This window comes from Physella acuta, unplaced genomic scaffold (genome assembly GCF_028476545.2).
Source record: "Physella acuta isolate Inbredline_101_S28 unplaced genomic scaffold, ASM2847654v3 ptg000336l, whole genome shotgun sequence".
NCBI lineage: Eukaryota > Metazoa > Mollusca > Gastropoda > Physidae > Physella > Physella acuta.
The window spans coordinates 463,576-484,399 of NW_026731855.1; the positions used below are offsets into that span (position 1 = coordinate 463,576).

At 38.0% G+C, this 20,824-nt stretch overlaps 1 protein-coding gene across 1 annotated transcript; it reads right to left on the reverse strand.

The window, feature by feature from the left end:
• Positions 1-146: 146 nt before the first annotated feature.
• LOC131940969 (sphingomyelin phosphodiesterase) lies at positions 147-17,169 on the reverse strand. Its single transcript, XM_059299914.1, has 13 exons — positions 17,111-17,169; positions 14,603-15,233; positions 10,109-10,273; positions 9,587-9,710; positions 8,979-9,079; positions 6,978-7,147; positions 4,502-4,612; positions 4,232-4,312; positions 3,690-3,860; positions 2,242-2,434; positions 1,377-1,466; positions 631-725; positions 147-377 (listed from the first exon to the last, which is right to left on the reverse strand). The coding sequence occupies exons 2-13, from the start codon at positions 15,137-15,139 to the stop codon at positions 206-208; spliced, it is 2,010 nt and encodes a 669-aa protein (XP_059155897.1). The 5' UTR covers positions 15,140-15,233; positions 17,111-17,169; the 3' UTR covers positions 147-205.
• Between the last annotated feature and the right edge of the window lie 3,655 nt (positions 17,170-20,824).

Sequence of the window (20,824 nt, forward strand, 5' to 3'; positions counted from 1 at the left end):
GGATTTCAGTGAAAACACTCCAGTAAACTGTGGATAAAGAACTAAAGTAGATCTCAAGACTTCCAGTAAAAGGAAAAATATAACTTTCCCAATTATATAAATTTTAAAAGGATTATTTATAGATTTTTTCTTTTTAAAAAGCTAGACTTGTAAATATATTAACCCAATCAAAACATTTGGCTAGTGTCAGTAGAAGAGTCTAGTGTCAGCAGTGTTTGGGCTTTTGTTGAGTGAGTGAGATCCAATCCTCCATGTTATGTACACCTAGACTCTTACACAGGCCTGGGTCATGTGACCTGCCACTCAGGGCTTCACATAATCTCTGTTTCCTGCATTCTTTGTCACACGCGCCTGAGTACCTCGACTTGAAATAGTACCTGCTCAGGTGAAATTTTTTTGTTAAATTTACAACTAAGTTATATATATAAATATATTTATATATACACATATGCATATATACATAAATAAATATATACATTTGTAAATATATATATATGTGCCTACACATGTACAAATTACCCATACAATATATATACACAAACATCATTAACTCAACCCTCCTACCCCCCCCCCCCCCCCCCCCCCCCAAAAAAAACCCCCACCAGTATGTGCAATGAAATGTGAACCTACTTGTTGTACAAGTTTAACAACTTGCTGTCTGTCTGCATGTCTTGGATCAACTTGTCCCAGTCAGCTGGGTAGAGACTTGTCATGTTGTAGGCCAGCTGAGGAATACAAACAAAACAATTCATTCAAAATCTGAATTGAAAACAAGGAAACAATATCTACAAAAAAATTCATTCAAAATTCTAATATTGGAAACAATATCTACAAAACAGTACATTCAAAATTCTAATTGAAAAAAGGAAACAATATCTACAAAACAATACATTCAAAACTCTACTTGGAAACAATATCTACAAAACAATGCATTCAAAATTCTAATCGTAAACAAGGAAACAATATCTACAAAACAGTTAATGACATTGGAAAAATGTAAAATAGTTCAACAAGTTTTGAATTTGCTCAGTGATTGTTGATGTGAGTTGGCCAGATTTAATGAACAACATTCAGAAAATAGCATACAGAATTGCAGTTTCTATTTTTCTCAATACCAATGCTGATTTATTTAATTAACCTAAATTTACAACACATTTTAATATTTGCTTCAAGTTCAAGTGTCTTATAATCTACAGTGGCTAACAAAAAAATTTGCAAACTCCCAGATTAACCAGCCATGACACAAACTGTTCTTAATACTACATAATCTCATATATATGGTTACAGCTATAGTTGCTACCAAATTTTAAAAAGATGAACACAAATATCTTTTTAAGAAATGTAAAAAAACAAGTGTTTTCAGTTGTGGAACTGACCTTGGCAGAATATTCCAGCTCCCATGTAATTTGACCTTCGACCTGTGCTCTGGTCAGGTTGAGATAGTGGGTCTGGTGGTCCAAGACTTGCTGAAGAACAACATGGTAGAGGTTAGATGTCTTGTAAACATATGGTCATTTAATGGTAGCCAAAGTCTCACACTCATAACTATATATTAAATAACACTCGTACTCATATACAACACTCAGTTCATTTTATGTCAGTCGTCATACCATATGCATAGAATATAAGGGTCTAGGACATTACCCCACAGTCAATCCCCCCTCCCCAACCCAGTCAAGAACCCTAATCCTATAGCTAACAATAACCCCAACTAAACCTATATCTAACCTAAAGCCAAACCTTGACCTTACCCTAACCTAATGTAATGGTAATGTTCTACTGGGGCGGGGGGTAATTCACAGGGGTAATTCATAATGGTGTAATAATATTTACCTCGGGGGATGGGGGTAATAACACTCATTATTAATTACCTTGTCCTACATTTAATGTTAGTCATAATTTCATACTCCTATATTACACTCAATTCAACAAATTAAATGTTCTAGTTTTCATAAAACAGCCTTTCATTTTCTCAAATCATTAAAACAACAAACAGTAAGAAAATTTGAAATAACAATGCTATGGAGGAGAAAAAAACCACTGATACACCTAAAACCACCTAAATTCACAGGGGAATCTTCAGTTCTCTACTAAATCCAAACTTTTAGCCACATTTATTTATATATATATATATATATATATATATATATATATATATATATATATAAATAAATGTGGCTAAAAGTTTGGATTTTTTTGATATATATATATATATATGTGTGTGTAAAACCAGCCCCTTACAAAAGAACTGTTCTGATAGTCCCCATCTATGGTGTAGATCCTGTAGCCCATGTTGAGATCAGAGTACGGCGTCACGCTGGGCGCCACGTACGCCACACCAACCGGAACTTTCAACGTCTCAACGTCGTAATATACAGTAAAGCTGTCAAAATGTGTGTGTCCAAAAAATTGGCCAGCTATTGTGTTTCTGTACCTGGAGAAGAGATTCAGGTAGAAATATCTCAGTCACACTGCATTAGAGTTAAGAGTGGTTCATTGTTTACATTACATTGAAATAATAGCTTTTAAGTAGTAGTGACACTATTTAAATTAAAGCCTGTTTGTGGCTATAGTTACATAATTCAAATGACTTGGTATTTTTATAATTATCATTCATAATCTGTAAAAATAAGCCCACAACCAGCAGTTTTATGAGGGTATAATTTATCAAACTTTGGGAAACCTAATGAGAAAAATTATTTCACAAATAATTGTTGAAAAGAATTAATGTATATATCATTAAGTAAGGGTTAAGAATATAATTTATAGTGGGTAAAATTTTCAAAAATGACAATCCATCACAATACTTGCTACAATCCTTTAAAACCTACCTGGGACAATCCATCACAACGTACCTGCTACAAACCTACCTGTGACAATCCATCACAACCTACCTGCTACAATCCACCAAAACCTACCTGCTATAATCCACCAAAACCTACCTGCTACAATCCACCAAAACCTACCTGCTACAATCCACCAAAACCTACCTGCTACAATCCACCAAAACCTACCTGCTACAATCCACCAAAACCTACCTGCTACAATCCACCAAAACCTACCTGCTACAATCCACCAAAACCTACCTGCTACAATCCACCAAAACCTACCTGCTACAATCCACCAAAACCTACCTGCTACAAACCTACCAGCTACAAACCTACCAGCTACCAACCTACCAGCTACAAACCTACCAGCTACAAACCTACCAGCTACAAACCTACCAGCTACAAACCTACCAGCTACCAACCTACCAGCAACCAACCTACCAGCTACCAACCTACCAGCTACCAACCTACCAGCTACCAACCTACCAGCTACCAACCTACCAGCTACCAACCTACCAGCTACCAACCTACCAGCTACCAACCTACCAGCTACCAACCTACCAGCTACCAACCTACCAGCTACAAACCTACCAGCTACCAACCTACCAGCAACCAACCTACCAGCTACCAACCTACCAGCTACCAACCTACCAGCAACCAACCTACCAGCTACCAACCTACCAGCTACCAACCTACCAGCAACCAACCTACCAGCAACCAACCTACCAGCTACCAACCTACCAGCAACCAACCTACCAGCTACCAACCTACCAGCAACCAACCTACCAGCTACCAACCTACCAGCTACAAACCTACCAGCTACCAACCTACCAGCTACAAACCTACCAGCTACCAACCTACCTGCTGACAATCCTATAATAGTTCCAGCTCCAGGGTTTCAGACAGTCATCATTGCCAGGTGGGATGTGACCCAGGATGTGAACTTTGACCCCCTCATCCTCGGCTGTCTGCAGGGTGTCAACTAGCCACTGCAGTTCACCTGCAGGGTCAGTGGCATTCAGCAGCATCCACCTGTACAACATATGGTATGATACAACATATAGCACAACATAAGCTACCTCCTGTACAGCACACAGTATGATACAGCTTATGAGTAATAAGAAAATGTAGAGTAAGACTTCAAAGAAGACACCAAGAAGATTGGATACACCTGGGGACATTTGGAGAGACTAGCCAAAGACAGCCCGGAGAGCTCTTGTCAGCGGCCTATGTCCCAGGATGGGCCACAGGCTAACCTAGCCTAATGATACAACTATTTGATGTTATATTCTTAACCAGATTTTATTGCCCAATGTGGATGCAAGTAACATTTATGTTTTTTGTGTATGAATGTCCAGTAATAACATTGGAATAAATTGTTACAATATGAATTCTCAACTAACCAGTTTTGATTGTTGCAATAGTTCATATTAAGAGAGATAACTTTAAGGCCAGGATAAGGTGTAACAGTGTAGTAGGCTCCCCTGGATAATAAAAACAAAAAAAAACAATAATATTAACAAAATTGTACTATACTACTTACATTTTACTTACAATACTAAGTCATATTTGGAATGGGTAAATAAACATTTATAAAATGGATGTTTCCCATTTGGACTTAAAAAAATAATTAACATCTATATTAAAGCAAGAAAACTGGATGAGAGACCAACCTTCTAACAGATTCTAAGGCACTTTCTGGTAGCCATTGTTTCCAAGAGTCAGCCAGAGCTTCATACAGCCAGCTGATAGAGTTGTCCCCTTGTATGTAGGGTGGTGGGAAACTGACAGAATACAAGGTACACTCATTTTAATTGTAAGACACTTAATTCTGGGCCAGCAATAAAACTTTTATTAACCAGCATTTAAATTACAACAATTTTGATTAAATGAGTAATTAAAAAAAAATGTAATCACACACCCCCCCCCCCCCCCACCCCTGAGGTGGACCGACCCTTCCCGGCGCCCGGGGACAAACTTTCAATTCCCCCCCCCCCCCCCCCCTCAGGAGCAGATTTTCAATTTGCACCCCCCCCCCCCGCCCACTCAAACTATTTATAATGCAAAAATGACATTTTAATTTGTTTTTACAACCCATTTTGGCGCCCCCTAAGGTCGGCACCCGGGGACATATGTACCACCCTGCCCCCCCATCGCTACGCCTCTGCCCCCCCCCCTCCCTTCCCTCCCTTGCCTACGAACTATTATGCAGGTCAACCTTACATAAGAAATAAGAAAAAAACAAAACCTATTGACATAAGAGCTCAGGTCAACCTTACATAAGAAATAAGAAAAAAACAAAACCTATTGACAGGAGACCTAGGTCAACCTTACATAAGAAATAAGAAAAAAACTAAACCTATTGACAGGAGAGTTCAGGTCAACCTTACATAAGAAATAAGAAAAAAACAAAACCTATTGACAGGAGACCTAGGTCAACCTTACATAAGAAATAAGAAAAAAACAAAACCTATTGACATAAGAGCTCAGGTCAACCTTACATAAGAAATAAGAAAAAAACTAAACCTATTGACAGGAGAGTTCAGGTCAACCTTACATAAGAAATAAGAAAAAAAACAAAACCTATTGACAGGAGACCTAGGTCAACCTTACATAAGAAATAAGAAAAAAACAAAACCTATTGACATAAGAGCTCAGGTCAACCTTACATAAGAAATAAGAAAAAAACTAAACCTATTGACAGGAGAGTTCAGGTCAACCTTACATAAGAAATAAGAAAAAAACAAAACCTATTGACAGGAGACCTAGGTCAACCTTACATAAGAAATAAGAAAAAAACAAAACCTATTGACATAAGAGCTCAGGTCAACCTTACATAAGAAATAAGAAAAAAACTAAACCTATTGACAGGAGAGTTCAGGTCAACCTTACATAAGAAATAAGAAAAAAACTAAACCTATTGACAGGAGACCTAGGTCAACCTTACATAAGAAATAAGAAAAAAACTAAACCTATTGACAGGAGAGTTCAGGTCAACCTTACATAAGAAATAAGAAAAAAACAAAACCTATTGACAGGAGAACTCAGGTCAACCTTACATAAGAAATAAGAAAAAAACAAAACCTATTGACAGGAGAGCTCAGGTCAACCTTACATAAGAAATAAGAAAAAAACAAAACCTATTGACAGGAGAGCACAGGTCAACCTTACATAAGAAATAAGAAAAAAAACTAAACCTATTGACAGGAGAGCACAGGTCAACCTTACATAAGAAATAAGAAAAAAACTAAACCTATTGACAGGAGAGCTCAGGTCAACCTTACATAAGAAATAAGAAAAAAACAAAACCTATTGACAGGAGAGCTCAGGTCAACCTTACATAAGAAATAAGAAAAAAACAAAACCTATTGACAGGAGAGCACAGGTCAACCTTACATAAGAAATAAGAAAAAAACAAAACCTATTGACAGGAGAGCACAGGTCAACCTTACATAAGAAATAAGAAAAAAACTAAACCTATTGACAGGAGAGCACAGGTCAACCTTACATAAGAAATAAGAAAAAAACAAAACCTATTGACAGGAGAGCTCAGGTCAACCTTACATAAGAAATAAGAAAAAAACAAAACCTATTGACAGGAGAGCTCAGGTCAACCTTACATAAGAAATAAGAAAAAAACAAAACCTATTGACAGGAGAGCACAGGTCAACCTTACATAAGAAATAAGAAAAAAACTAAACCTATTGACAGGAGAGCTCAGGTCAACCTTACATAAGAAATAAGAAAAAAACTAAACCTATTGACAGGAGAGCTCAGGTCAACCTTACATAAGAAATAAGAAAAAAACAAAACCTATTGACAGGAGAGCACAGGTCAACCTTACATAAGAAATAAGAAAAAAACTAAACCTATTGACAGGAGAGCTCAGGTCAACCTTACATAAGAAATAAGAAAAAAACAAAACCTATTGACAGGAGAGCACAGGTCAACCTTACATAAGAAATAAGAAAAAAACTAAACCTATTGACAGGAGAGCTCAGGTCAACCTTACATAAGAAATAAGAAAAAAACTAAACCTATTGACAGGAGAGCTCAGGTCAACCTTACATAAGAAATAAGAAAAAAACAAAACCTATTGACAGGAGAGCTCAGGTCAACCTTACATAAGAAATAAGAAAAAAACAAAACCTATTGACAGGAGAACTCTCATGGTTGCCCAGACTTGCCAGCACAAGTGTGCCAGGAAAATATTGCTGGATCAGTTTGACCAGGGCCTTCAGCAGCTCCACCTGGTCGGAGCGGGACTGGTTCCAGACATTGTGGGCAGGGAGGTCACCTGTCCAGATGATGTAATCAAACTGAAAGGTGGCAAAATGTTAAAGTTGGCAAAATGGTAAAGTTGGAAAATGTTAAAGTTGACAAAATGTTAAATTAAAGTTGGCAAAATGTTAAATTAAAGTTGGCAAAATGTTAAAGTTGACAAAATGTTGAAGTTGACGAAATGTTGAAGTTGACAATATGTAAATTTAAACCTATTTTAAATCTGCAAGCAAACATTTTGTATATGGTTAATCATTAATTTATGTATAGCTTTTAAAGGCATTTTAACGACTTTTTTCATAATAAACAAAGCTAAAGTGTGACTTGTTGGATAAAGATGTCTTAGGTGGATTAGGAACATAACTATGGATAAAGATGTTTTAATGTGATGAGAATGATCTGATGTTAGCTTAACCAAGAAGTACAAATAAAAACCAAGATCCTAATTTTCTATACTAGAAAAGTATTTTCTACACAACTCATCTTTACTAATTCCCTTTTTAAAATAAAAAAAAACAACAGGAAAACTTAGGAAAATAAAATAACCTACTCAAGTGATTAATGTTTATTTGATTGGATAAGACCACAAGATGTTTTATCCCTATCAACTCTGTATCCTACCATCTCCCACCCTGGTGTCTAAAAATGACCTATTGTATTTTTATGGCTTTACATTTTATTACCACAAATTTCAAAGAAAAAAATCACAATGATATTATTGTTGTAGATAAAAAAATGTGATTGATGTATTCAGATGTGATTTAATGATGTAAGCTCAAGTGAGTTGGACATTAACACAGGAAGATGGACAGCTGGGGACCAAAGGACAAAATCATCAAATCTTATTAAGTGCTGGGGTGTGGGTGAGATAGCTGAGATGGGGGGTGGGGGGGGGGGGAGGACTGTTTCATACAGCTTCACTCAAAAACACAGCCCACACACAGCCCACACACTGCCCACACACAACCCACAAGTAGATGATTATTACTATCCTGGCGTAAAGTAGAAAACAAACACATGGCTCCCTCTGATTCCCGCCCACACAATATATATAACTGGAGTAAGAAATCAACCGAAGAGCACCCCACCCCTCCATGACATACCCAACACTCACACAGGAGATACTTGAGCTGGTATGGAAAATAACAACACAGATCTACCCCCCCCCCACATACACAAACACCCACACACATACAAGAAGAGATACCTTCTCTTGAGATAATGTAGAAAACAGCCACTACACCCCCCCCCCACAACATGAGAGCCTACCTTATCCTGAGATAGGGTAGAAAACAGTCCCCACACACCCTCCCCACACCACCATCCACACACCCTCCCCCCACCACCACCCACACACCCTCCCCCCCACCACCACCCACACACCCTCCCCCACCACCACCCACACACCCTCCCCCCACCACCACCCACACACCCTCCCCCCACCACCACCCACACACCCTCCCCACACCACCATCCACACACCCTCCCCCCACCACCACCCACACACCCTCCCCCCACCACCACCCACACACCCTCCCCCCACCACCACCCACACACCCTCCCCCCACCACCACCCACACACCCTCCCCACACCACCATCCACACACCCTCCCCCCACCACCACCCACACACCCTCCCCCCACCACCACCCACACACCCTCCCCACACCACCATCCACACACCCTCCCCCCACCACCACCCACACACCCTCCCCCCACCACCACCCATACACCCTCCCCCACCACCACCCAAACACCCTCCCCACACCACCACCCACACACCCTCCCCCCACCACCACCCATACACCCTCCCCCCACCACCACCCAAACACCCTCCCCACACCACCACCCACACAACAAGATAGCCTACCTTATCCTGAGCTAGGGTAGAAAACATATCTTCCAATGTCCAGAGGGGAGTATCACATTTTCTATAGTCACCAAACTTCCAGGCTCCCGCTCCTGGCTTCCCTGAAATCATTGATGCTATATCTGAGCTTACCATCCAATTTCATTGCACACTGTTCACACCAGTGAAGGCCTAAAAACTATACACAATTAAAGACTAACATTTTGGAGTTATAGCTCCCCTTGGAGTTTACCTCCCTTTATTGTTTACCTCCCCTGAATAATTTTAACTCCCCTTACTGTTGATCTCCCCTGAATACTTACATCCCCTGAATGTTGCCCTACCTTTTCTGCTGATCTCCCCTGAATACTTACCTCCCTTTATTGTTTACCTCCCTTTATTGCTTACCTCCCTTTATTGTTTACCTCCCTTTATTGTTTACCTCCCCTGAATAATTTTAACACCCTTACTGTTGATCTCTCCTGAATACTTACCTCCCTTTAATGTTTACCTCTCCCTGAATGTTTACCTCCCCTGAATGTTTACCTCCCCTGAATGTTTACCTCCCCTGAATGTTTGCCTCCCCTGAATGTTTACCTCCCCTGTCTAACCAGACTAGCTGAACCCACCTGAAGGTCCTGATGACCTCCTACAACACAAAGGTTCCCCGCAGTCAGCATTGCTGCCCACCTGGTACTCACTGTCATAGTGGATGTCAGTCAGGTGCAGGACACGCAGGGTGGGGGCGCCTGCCTGTGGGGGGGGGGGGAGGGAAGGACAAGCAGGTCACATACAGGTCACACATATGAAAGCAGCGTGTAAGAATCAACTAGCCACATACAACAAAATAAATCATATTCTAAATCTGGAGGGGTTGGAGGTGTTATTTGTTTCTTTAGTTTTTGTTTATAAAACAAAAATGATTAATTTTTTATTTATGGTTAATAAAATTAAACTAGTAACCAAGTAAATTAGTTTAAAACAGTAAATTTGATCATTTTTACTCTGCCCAATCATAAGCATTGAAACCAGATCTAGTAAGATTTTACAATGAGTCCTGTGAATAGTTTATGTACGGGGGAAAAAGAATCCCAATTTAAAACAAATCTAACTACAATGAATGTTGATTTTACAAAGTTACATTTTCTGACCTTGGGTGGAGTCGGTGGAGCATACGGAGGCTGTGGTTTGTTGGGAAACGTCACATTCCAATCAGAGTGGGGGTTGTAGGGGGAGCCACAGTGTGGATGAAAGACAAGGGCACACAACTCATCAGGACTCAGAGCCAGGCCGTTAAAGACTGTAAGGACCTCAGCCTGAAATTAGCACTGTGAACTTTAACCCCTGTCAAAACATCCATATCTAAATTTAAAACATCAATTTTTACTTCAGCCTAAAAGTATATTAATTAACTATGGTGATTAAAATTCAAACCGAACAGAATGGAAAAATCAAGTGGAACCACATTTATCAGATGCATTTAGTTTCATTTAATTAATGGCATATCATGTATATATTATAGATTAGGTATTTTTTTTTTTTTAATATCTTTAATATCTTTATTTTCAAATATTTGAAAATTAGGTCTTTTTAATATAAATTCAACATAGTTTTCAACAATTTTCAAGCAGATTATATGGTCTTTATATTAGTTAAAAAATATAAATTATTTTTTTAAATAAGTGGTTTTCAAATACAAGAATAACTAATACTTTCTAAAATTTAAAATATGATATAACATATTTATAACAGTAATAATATCCAACAGAATCCTTAGTCCTTTATCAATGACAAAAAATATTGTAGGAAATGTTACACCAGGAGCTGAATCACTTTAAAATCCCCAACTACAAGAGAATGATTCCCCAGTGGGTCATCTCCCCTGTACTGGGTGGCGTCCCCTGTGGAAATCTCTTCTAGAGATGTAGTTATATTCTAATGAAATCTGAGCTGACCATCCAATGGAGATAGCTGCAGTTTTACACAAAGATGGGGTTTTGTGTACAACAACCTTTCAAAATACTTCACACAAGCATGGTGTTTTGAGTTTCACAGACTTCTAAAATATTGAACACAATCAATGTATCTTTGGCACAACAGTTTTTGTAATCTATTTCAAACAAACATGTTTTCAGGACCAAGCAATTAAAAAACAAAATTCACACATTAAAAAAAAAACACATTATATTATGTGTATCACTGAATTACAATCATAAAAAATACTTCAGTAAACATTTTTTTTGTCTAGGTGTGGGCTGATAAAAAAAAAATTGCATTTTTCCAAATAAATTTTTGAAATAAAAGAAAAATCATCTCAATTATTCAGTTGATTGAGAACTTGATCATACTGTTGCTGGTCATCTCCCTTTTTCTATCAAATGAGCCGACCCGCGGCGTATCATACGCCGCTATTTAGTTGTTTTATTTTCTATTTTTCAGTAATTCATAATTTGTGAATTCGACAGTACCAATGATGCCACTGAAAATATTTGCTTTAAAACACTAAACCCCCCCCCCCCTTTCCCCCAACCCCTACCCCTAAAACCTCGCTCGCAATCAGCACTGGATACTTGAAAAGTACAGCATATGTCAATTAACTTTGCCAATGAGCTAATTTGTTCATCATTTAAAGCAACTCCTGCGTTTTCAGTTAGTGCATTTACTGAACCTGATTTGAGTTTTTCACTGATCTGAAATTTGAAGTCATTTATTGCGTGATAATTGACTCTTCATTTGTTGTTTGTAACACATCATTGTACTTTACGCACAGTTCTTTGATATCTTTGACGCCAAACTCAAAAGCGCAATTTCTAAAACCAGTAGGATCAAAAGCTGAAGAAAACTGCAGTTCATCTCCTGGAAACCTTACATTTAAATGATCGCAGACCGATCGTATAAACTGTGTGATTTGTCTTGTGTCGATTCCTACGTTTTCATTCAAAATTTTCTTGGCTTTATCATTCCAATAAACATCTTCACTCAGGTATTGTGCTTCTAATTTGCGTATTTTAGAAATGTAAAATTGATGTGCTTCAATAGATGATAAATTATTTCGCTGCAACAACATTGATAGATTAGCTAATTCAGTTAATACATCATTAACGGTATAAAGCGCAATTTGATACAGAGGATCTTTTAATGATTTCAAAACATAACAACAAACATGATCATTGTAGTCTTGGACTTGTTCTTCACAGTATGCAGCTAAAGCATCAATATTTCTAACAAAAGCACTGACAGCAAAGTGACGTGACAACCAACGAACTTCATAAACTGGTCGAAAAGAAATTACATCCATATCATGCACCTTGGCCAATTCTTCAAGTGCGCCCTTTTTAACTGAAGATCGAACTCAGTGCTGTTCAACAAGATGGGGGACCTTAGCCTTCAGTAAAGCAGCTAATCCCTTCCTACGGCCTAACATAACCGATGCCCCGTCTGATGTTATCATTACCATGCAGTTTCATTTCAAGTTGATGTTCAGTGTAGTACTGTTATGGCTGCCTCCAGAGCTGAGGTATCACATGCGGTAAGCTGAATTATTCCACCAAATACGGCTTTGTAGAATAAAGAATTGACTGAACGAAATTTAAAATAAAGGATTAGCATTTTATGTACAGTTATGTTAGTACTTTCATCAACTATAAGCGTGTGGAACGATGCTACTCGAAGTTCTGTTAGTCTGTTCTTTACAACCACCTCGTTGATTGGTTCAACAAACTCAAAGGCGTGTATTCTTACTTCGCCAACTGTCTGATATAGAAACATACTTCCCCATGTGGTTATGAATCAGTTGTACCGACGGCATCGAGGCGTGTATCCTAATGGCGATAAGAACCTTATCCATTAGGATTCGAACTTGATCCTTGTTTGACCGCTGGCACTCATTTTGTTCAACTCGTTCTTCTCGCTCAGTGTTAGTTTCAAGTACTAGCAGCACAGAACTTACACTTCAGATGCTTCCTATTTCAACTGAAACATTCTTAGAATCTGGCGTATCTGTTGTCACTTTAACTTTGAGCCATTCCAGTTTAAACGAATCTCTCACTTTTTTTTTTTGCTGCATTGTTTTACCGCTTGTTACACACATTTTTCTTTTCAATATGTTCAAATAGCGCAGAGTAGTAAACTTTTATTCCTTATTTACCAAACCAGTCTGTGAACACTGAAACAGTTCGATCCAGGTGCACGTAATAATCCCAAGAATTGGATATATAGTATATGAATCCTTAAACCAAACAGCAAAAACACATCCACCTTTAGTAAAGTAGATTTTGCATCTGACTTGGGTAAACCGTCATAGTATCAAGGTGATGGGTGGGGGTTGGGAGATGGGGAGGGGCAGTGGCTATAGAAAATAAAACCTTGCATGGTCAGCTAGTAGCCACAATCCCTTTCAGGTGTTAGGTCAATTTTGGGGTAAACCATTAAATCAAGCAGAGGGAGTGTCACGCAGACATCACATCGGTACCCGCCCCGCTCAGTTGAGAGTTGCCATTAACTAGATCTGTGGTATGACAACCGAGGTCACCCCCTCCACCCAGTCAATGTTTATACCCCAAAACACAAAGACTGTTCGTTTAACAAAACAGGTACTAAAAATGTCGCTTAATTCAAGCCTCTGGCCACAATTTTTTTCTAGTGAATTTGGCTTGCCCGACGTTCTGATAATCTGTGCGCGGCATCAGAAAATGACTGCGCGGCATATTTGTAAGTGCTGCGCGGCCGCGCAGCCGCGCAGCTTAGAGGGAACACTGCCCACATAGAGACCTCTAACCTCCAATCATTAGAGATGTCCCCTCCCATTAGAGTGGCACTGGGATCAATACCACCCTGGTAAATCATGTGGAATTACACGTCTTAAGACCCCCTAAGCCCACCCTGTAATGGTTATCATTTCTTTTAATAACCAGGGGCCAGAACTATTTTATTGATGGTCAGACTTAACCCATGCCAAGCAGACATAACCCAAATGTATACAAAAAAGGGTAGGATAAAAAAATATAAATAAACAGAACAATATTTTCATAACAGACCAGAGTTGAATGTTTAAATTACACACTAGATTGCATTGCAGTCAAGAGAGGGGGTATAGGCCTACTTGATTCTTGCAGGGGAGGTCAACAGGGTCATGTGATCACCACTTGACCTATAGTGTGGGGGCAGGTGATTTCAATTACAGTCCAACCACACAAGCATAGGGAGTTCGCTATATTATGTTATCATCATCTTTTCCCATTTGTGCCCGAGACATATGGTATAGATGAAGTAGAGTACATCTGTTTCAATGACTTCTGCATACTAGGGGATAATGTGGTCAGCACTATGCCCATCTGCCTTTTTTTTTCCTAACATGAGTCAGGGATGTCTTAAAATCACAGGTCCAAACCAAGATCCAAACTCAAAGCCTTTGGGCTAGTAGCCAAAAGCTCTACTACTCAACCACAATGTCCCCACAAATTATTTATACCTATATCATTTATTACAAAACTGGTGATGTAAAATAATTAGATTTATATTATTTTTAACTAATAAATATTATTTCAATAGCTTAAACCCTACATTTAATGCAACCATTTGCAATGAAAACTCCACATTTTTGCCACAAAATCCACATTTACATAACAAATATTGAGTCAACTTACGGCAAATTCCTCGACCAATCCATGACACACCCTCGGGGTTTCAAATCCCCATTTTGAACAAACTGTGTACACAGTAGACTTTATGAACTCTGTGGTCACATTTGTACTGGCCAAGTACTGGACAACGGCCACAACTATTTTACATTCATCACAGCTACGCTTTCTGAGATCAAATGTCGGCAGTAAATTATTTACGACTTCCTTGCTCAACCACTGGGTAAATCTTTTTGTGAGGGAGTAAAAATTCAAATCTTGATCCAGAGGTGTTGTAAAACTGGTCAATAAACTGCACAGTTCTTGGATATTTTTATTCAGATTATGCGGATGATTTGAATAATTTGGAGAACATAATGTTAGGAGTTGCTTTAAATGTGAATGAGTGCTGGACTCTGTATGTGCTTGAGTTGGCCTGTCCTTAACTTCAGACACAAAATGAAGACTTGCAGGTCTATCTGCTAAATCTTGCGCTGGTGCAGACACGGATAAATGGATGAATCCATGAAACCAAATGGTTACTACAGCCAAATGTATCAACATTTTTAGCAATACTGAACACTAACTGCCAGCATAATTTGTTTGCAATAAAATAAATCCATCCATTACATTTTACAAAGGTAAATCTTTCTTTAGTCTGAAATTAAGGAAGAAAAATAGAAATTTAATCAAAGTTTTGAAAATATGATCCAATTACATAGACAACACCACTTACAACATAGTTATCAAATCATATTAAAACAAAGACTAAAATAGCAGATAAACTTTTTAAAATACATCTATTATAATAACACACTTGTCAGTAAATTTGTAGTCTACTGAAATAAAAAGAAGCCTGAATTCCAGTTGAACTATGTAACAGTAACCATTAACTAAAGAATGTCATCAACTAGTGGTTCAACTAGCAATCTCGTTATCTCTTGTTTACTTTTTGATTCAACGACATTCCACAATTACATCAAACAGGATGTAAAGAACAGTTATCTAATAATATTTAAATTAAGAAAACTTAATCTATTTACTTTAGAATTTTGACATTAATTCTGATTTTATAATCTTGCTCTAGACTCTGGTCTAATTAACACCATATTTTTTAAATAAAAAATTTCAGAAAAAATAGTGAATTGTAATTTTCAATGGAAATATATAATTATAAGACACTGCAAGCGAGCCAAATTGTTATTTAAAATAGGGGCTATTTATTATTTTATTAACAGGCACTGGTGAGAGTGTAGTGGAGATATTATTATTAATATTATATAGGCCTATTAGGCTAATATTAATTTATTAATTAATAGGCGTCAGCCTAATTTACACAAATTTAACATAGAATTGAGTCACATTGACATACACATAGATTACAATTGATTAGATCTAGACTAGATCTAGAGACTACTCGTTAATACTTGAGAGAGAGAGTGAGATTATAAAATTTAGATGTTCAGAATCTAGGCTATAAATAAAATATCGGTACTCTATCATTTTAGGTGCGTAAAATCTGCCTAGGCTAGTAATGGGGTTGTCCATAAATGACGTCACACTCGTAGGGGGGAGGGGTCCGTAATTTTGTGAAGATGTGTGATGAGGGGGAGGGGGGGGGGGGGGGTTTCAGATGGTGCGACGTCACACTTTTGCATTATAAAAAACCAATGTTAGAAAATGAATTTTAGATGTTATTTCGCGTTTTAGAAAACTGTTTTAATAAATTGTAATAGGAATTGATTAAAATTCTCGATTTTGACAGAGTTTAGACAAGATTTTAGAAAAATATCGATGTTTAAAAAAAATTCAACTGCTGAGGTGTGACATCATTTAAGGAGGGGGGGGGGGGGTCTGGCTTTTTGTGACGACGTGTGACGGAGGGGAGGGGGGGGGAGGAAAAAATCGTTAAAAAAAGCGTGCTGTTATTTATGGATGACCGATTTTTACATACAAAACGATAGATTTAATTACCATATGGCCATATGATATTATTAGGTAATCTATCGTTTTAGGTACGTAAAATCGCCCGCAACTAATAATGTGAAAAACAGGTGACTCCTACTCCTTGAATTTTAATAAATTAATAATTATTTCACATTTTGAGTAGGATTTGATTTGAAAAATACAAAAATGTTTCCTTGTTTCATTTTATGTACCTCTTTTTAAACAACTGAATTAAAACTTGACACTCATACATCACAATATAATATATATATAGATAGATCTACTCCTATTAAAGCCTTGACAATGACGTAACTTTTTCGTACATTACTAGCCGCGGGCGATTTTACGTACCTAAAACTACGATAGCCTAGCTATTATTATTACTATTAGAGTATTAGTATTCAGTATTCAGTGTCACTCACATATTGATTATTAGATCTAAATTATTCTAAATGTAATAATTGTTAATTGAATCAACTGATAACAAAGGAAGAGAATAATACTAGTTTTATAACTTAGATTACTTAGAATCTATGTATGTAGATCAAGATTCTAGACTAGATAAAAAATTAGCTAATATTTGCGTACTTTATTTATTTACAGCAGCAACCAAAAATATCAACATTTTACTTCCTGTTTTATTCCGGTACCTTTTTTAAGCAAAAAAAAAATAAAACAATGTCCATTTTCAGATAACGGAATAATATAAAAATAGATATAGAGTCCTTTCATATGACGTCACGTCCGTTCGTGATACCTACGCCCGCCGCCACAGTGGTGTACATCAGACGTAAACACAATCAGCTGTTCGCCAGCGCTGGACGTGTTCACCAGCGCTGTACGTGTTCACTGTATGTAAAGAACCGCACCCGCGGAAAAGGAAAAATACGTTAAAAAACTTGAACTCTTAGGAATTGAAGATCCTTATACTGTTATTGACAGTTTCGTATAAATAAATATGTGGACAAAATTTCTAAATAAAAATACTGTTAGTAATACTGTTTGCGTTTAGAGTTAAAGTAGCTGAATCTGATCAAATGCAGTTCTCGATACTTTGTTTCAGGTAAGGACAGTAAAATAATAAACTTCATTTTAATTATAAAAGATAACTATTAATAAAACAAATATGCTCGACCTTCACAAATACTAATAGTAAAAGACAAAGTCAAAGGTAATAATAAGAATAATAAGATCTAATAGTAGGCCTAATACCTGGCTCCGCTGGGTAGACATAGAATCTAGAATCTACTTCTTTACTTAAATTTAATTACTTTAGATCTACATTCGATTCAAAATACACCCATAATAAATCAAAAGTAGTCATAATAGGCCTAATAAAGCATTTAATTGTCTCTAAGATCTAAAATCGCGCTCTATTATCTAATCATTTTTTTAGCAAACGAAATTTTCTGAAATTGAAATGGATTGTATGACTAGACTTAGATCTAGAATCTGCTACTTAAATTAAATTGTAAAAACTTTATACAAGCATGTAGTTGATATTATTGTAGTAGAAGGCTTTAATAAATTACTAAGGCCTACCTACTTTGTTGTCTTTTTACAGCAATATGTAATCTGATACTGGACTGAGTTTAATTAAATTCAAATTCATATCTAGTAATTGGTCTACTAAGTTTTTGTAGCCTAGTAGTACAATCTAGATCATACCAGCCAACAACAAATAACCACATTATTATTGTTTGGTTAATGATTAGGCTAATTTTTTTTTAAAAATCCACTGTTTATAAAAGAAACAAATCAAGCTAGAAACATTATAAGTGAGATGGTTTAGAATAATAACAATGGACCCAGTCTACAATTGATACAATTGCAGGTCTACATAGGGCCTACAGTCTAGTAGTTTACAGTAGGCACCTAGTGTGTAGCTAGTATACTAGTGTGTAGCTGTCCAGAGTTAAGATTCTTAATGCCTTAATGCTTTCCCCTGATAAGCCATGTGTGCTATAAATGACATAACATGACACCGAGGTGAGAAGTGTTGAGGGGAGAGCATTGGGACTTTCCCCTTTGTTCTCCCTGCTGGGCCCTGAGGGTCAAAATTATATAAGAAATACTATCTCTGTGGGGCTGGGTATCACGAAGGTGAGACATTTTCAGGGGAGGGCAGGGCAGACTCTTCTTATGTTTTATTGTGGGCTAGATACAGGTGGGGGCAGCCATCATGAGGGTTGAACGTCAGTATTAATGTGTCTGATTACTTCCCTGCTGGATTATAAGGGTCTTAAATTGTATAACATGCTACCCAGATTGGTTATTACCCATGGATTATATTAGCCGTTGTAGTGTGGGTTTTGTAGGAGTTAAGTGGTCTCACGTTTGCTACAGTAGATAAACTATAATATATTACTGCATTTGATCAGCTTCGTCTACTTAAACTCTAAACGCAAACGGTATTACTAACAGTATTTTTATTTAGAAATTTCGGTCACATATTTATATTATCCACGAAACTGTCAATAACTGTATAAGGATCTTCAATTCCTAAGAGTTCAAGTTTTTTAACATATTTTTCCTTTTCCGCGGGCGCGATTCTTTACATACGGTGAACACGTACAGCGCTGGTGAACACGTCCAGCGCTGGCGAACAGCTGATTGTGTTTACGTCTGATGTACACCACTGTGGCGGCGGGCGTAGGTATCACGTGATTTAGGTCACGTGTTTGCAAGGACTCTATAGAATATAGATCTAGATTATAGATAGACTCAAGGTCTTTCAATCACCATACTCCACACTCGAAGGGGGGGGGGGGGGGGGGGTCCGTAATTTTGTGACTTTGTGTGATGGGGAGGGGGGGGGTGCTCAGATGATGTGACGACACACTTTTGCACTATAAAAATCAATGTCAGAAAACGAGTTTTAGACGCTATTTCTCGTCTTAGAAAACTATTTTAATTAATTGTAATAGGAATTGATAAAAATACTCTACGTTGACAAGATTTTGGAAAAATATAGATGTTTTAAGAAAAATTCAACTGCAGTTTTTTTTTGGGGGGGGGGGGGGGGTTGTAGGCTGAGGTGTGACGTCATTTTAGGGGGGGGGGGGTTAGAGGTTTGGCTTTTTGTGACGAAATGTCAACACACCTCCTTCAAATGTCACCACCCCTCCTACAAATGTCACCACCCCTCCTTCAAATGTCACCACTCCTCCTAGAAATGTCATCACCCTCCTACAAATGTCAACACCCCTCCTACAAATGTCACCATCCCTCCTACGAATATCACCACCCTCTCCTTACTCACCTCGTCTGAACTCTCAACACCAACCCTCTTTCAAATGTCACCACCCTCTTTCAAATGTCACCACCCCTCTTACAAATGTCACTAACCCTCTTTCAAATGTCACCACCCCTCTTTCAAATGTCACCACCCATCTTTCAAATGTCACCACCCCTTCTTCAAATGTCACCACCCCTCCTTCAAATATCATTACTACTCCTACAAATGTCAACACCCTTCCTACAAATGTCAACACCCCTCTTTCAAATGTCACCACTCCTTCTAGAAATGTCATCACCCTCCTAGAAATGTCACCACCCCTCCTTCAAATGTCACCACCCTCCTACAAATGTCAACATCCCTCCTACAAATGTCACCACCCTCCTACAAATGTCAACACCCTTCCTACAAATGTCAACACCCCTCTTTCAAATGTCACCACTCCTTCTAGAAATGTCAACACCCCTCCTTCAAATGTCACCACCCCTCCTACAAATGTCACAATTCTTTCTACAAATGTCACCACCCCTCCTACAAATGTCACCACCACTTCTACAAATGTCACCACCACTCCTACAAATGTCAACACCCCTACTACAAATATCACCATCCCTCCTACAAATGTCACCACCTCTCCTTGAAATGTCAACACCCCTCCTACAAATGTCACCACCACTTCTACAAATGTCACCACCACTCCTACAAATGTCAACACCCCTACTACAAATATCACCATCCCTCCTACAAATGTCACCACCTCTCCTTGAAATGTCAACACCCCTCCTACAAATGTCGCCACCCCTCCTACAAATGTCAACACACCTCCTAGAAATGACACCACTCATGCTATGAATGACACCACTCCTGCTATGAATGTCACCACTTCTCTTACACATGTCACCTCCCCTCCTACAAATGCCAACACCCTCCTACAAATGTGAACACCCTTCCTACAAATGTCAACACCCCTCCTATAAATGTCACCACCTCTCCTACAAATGTCAACACCCCTCCTACAAATGTCACCATCCCTCCTACGAATGTCACCACCCTCTCATTACTCA

Bases quoted from the DNA above. Each gene is read 5' to 3' on its own strand.
- LOC131940969 (XM_059299914.1), bottom strand. From the start codon at position 15,139: ATGTTGATACATTTGGCTGTAGTAACCATTTGGTTTCATGGATTCATC. The intron at 726-1,376 runs GTCAGTTCCACA...TGTATTCCTCAG, and splicing joins AGCTGGAATATTCTGCCAAG to CTGGCCTACAACATGACAAG. The intron at 378-630 runs GTAGGTTCACAT...TCACCTGAGCAG, and splicing joins TTGTTAAACTTGTACAACAA to GTACTATTTCAAGTCGAGGT.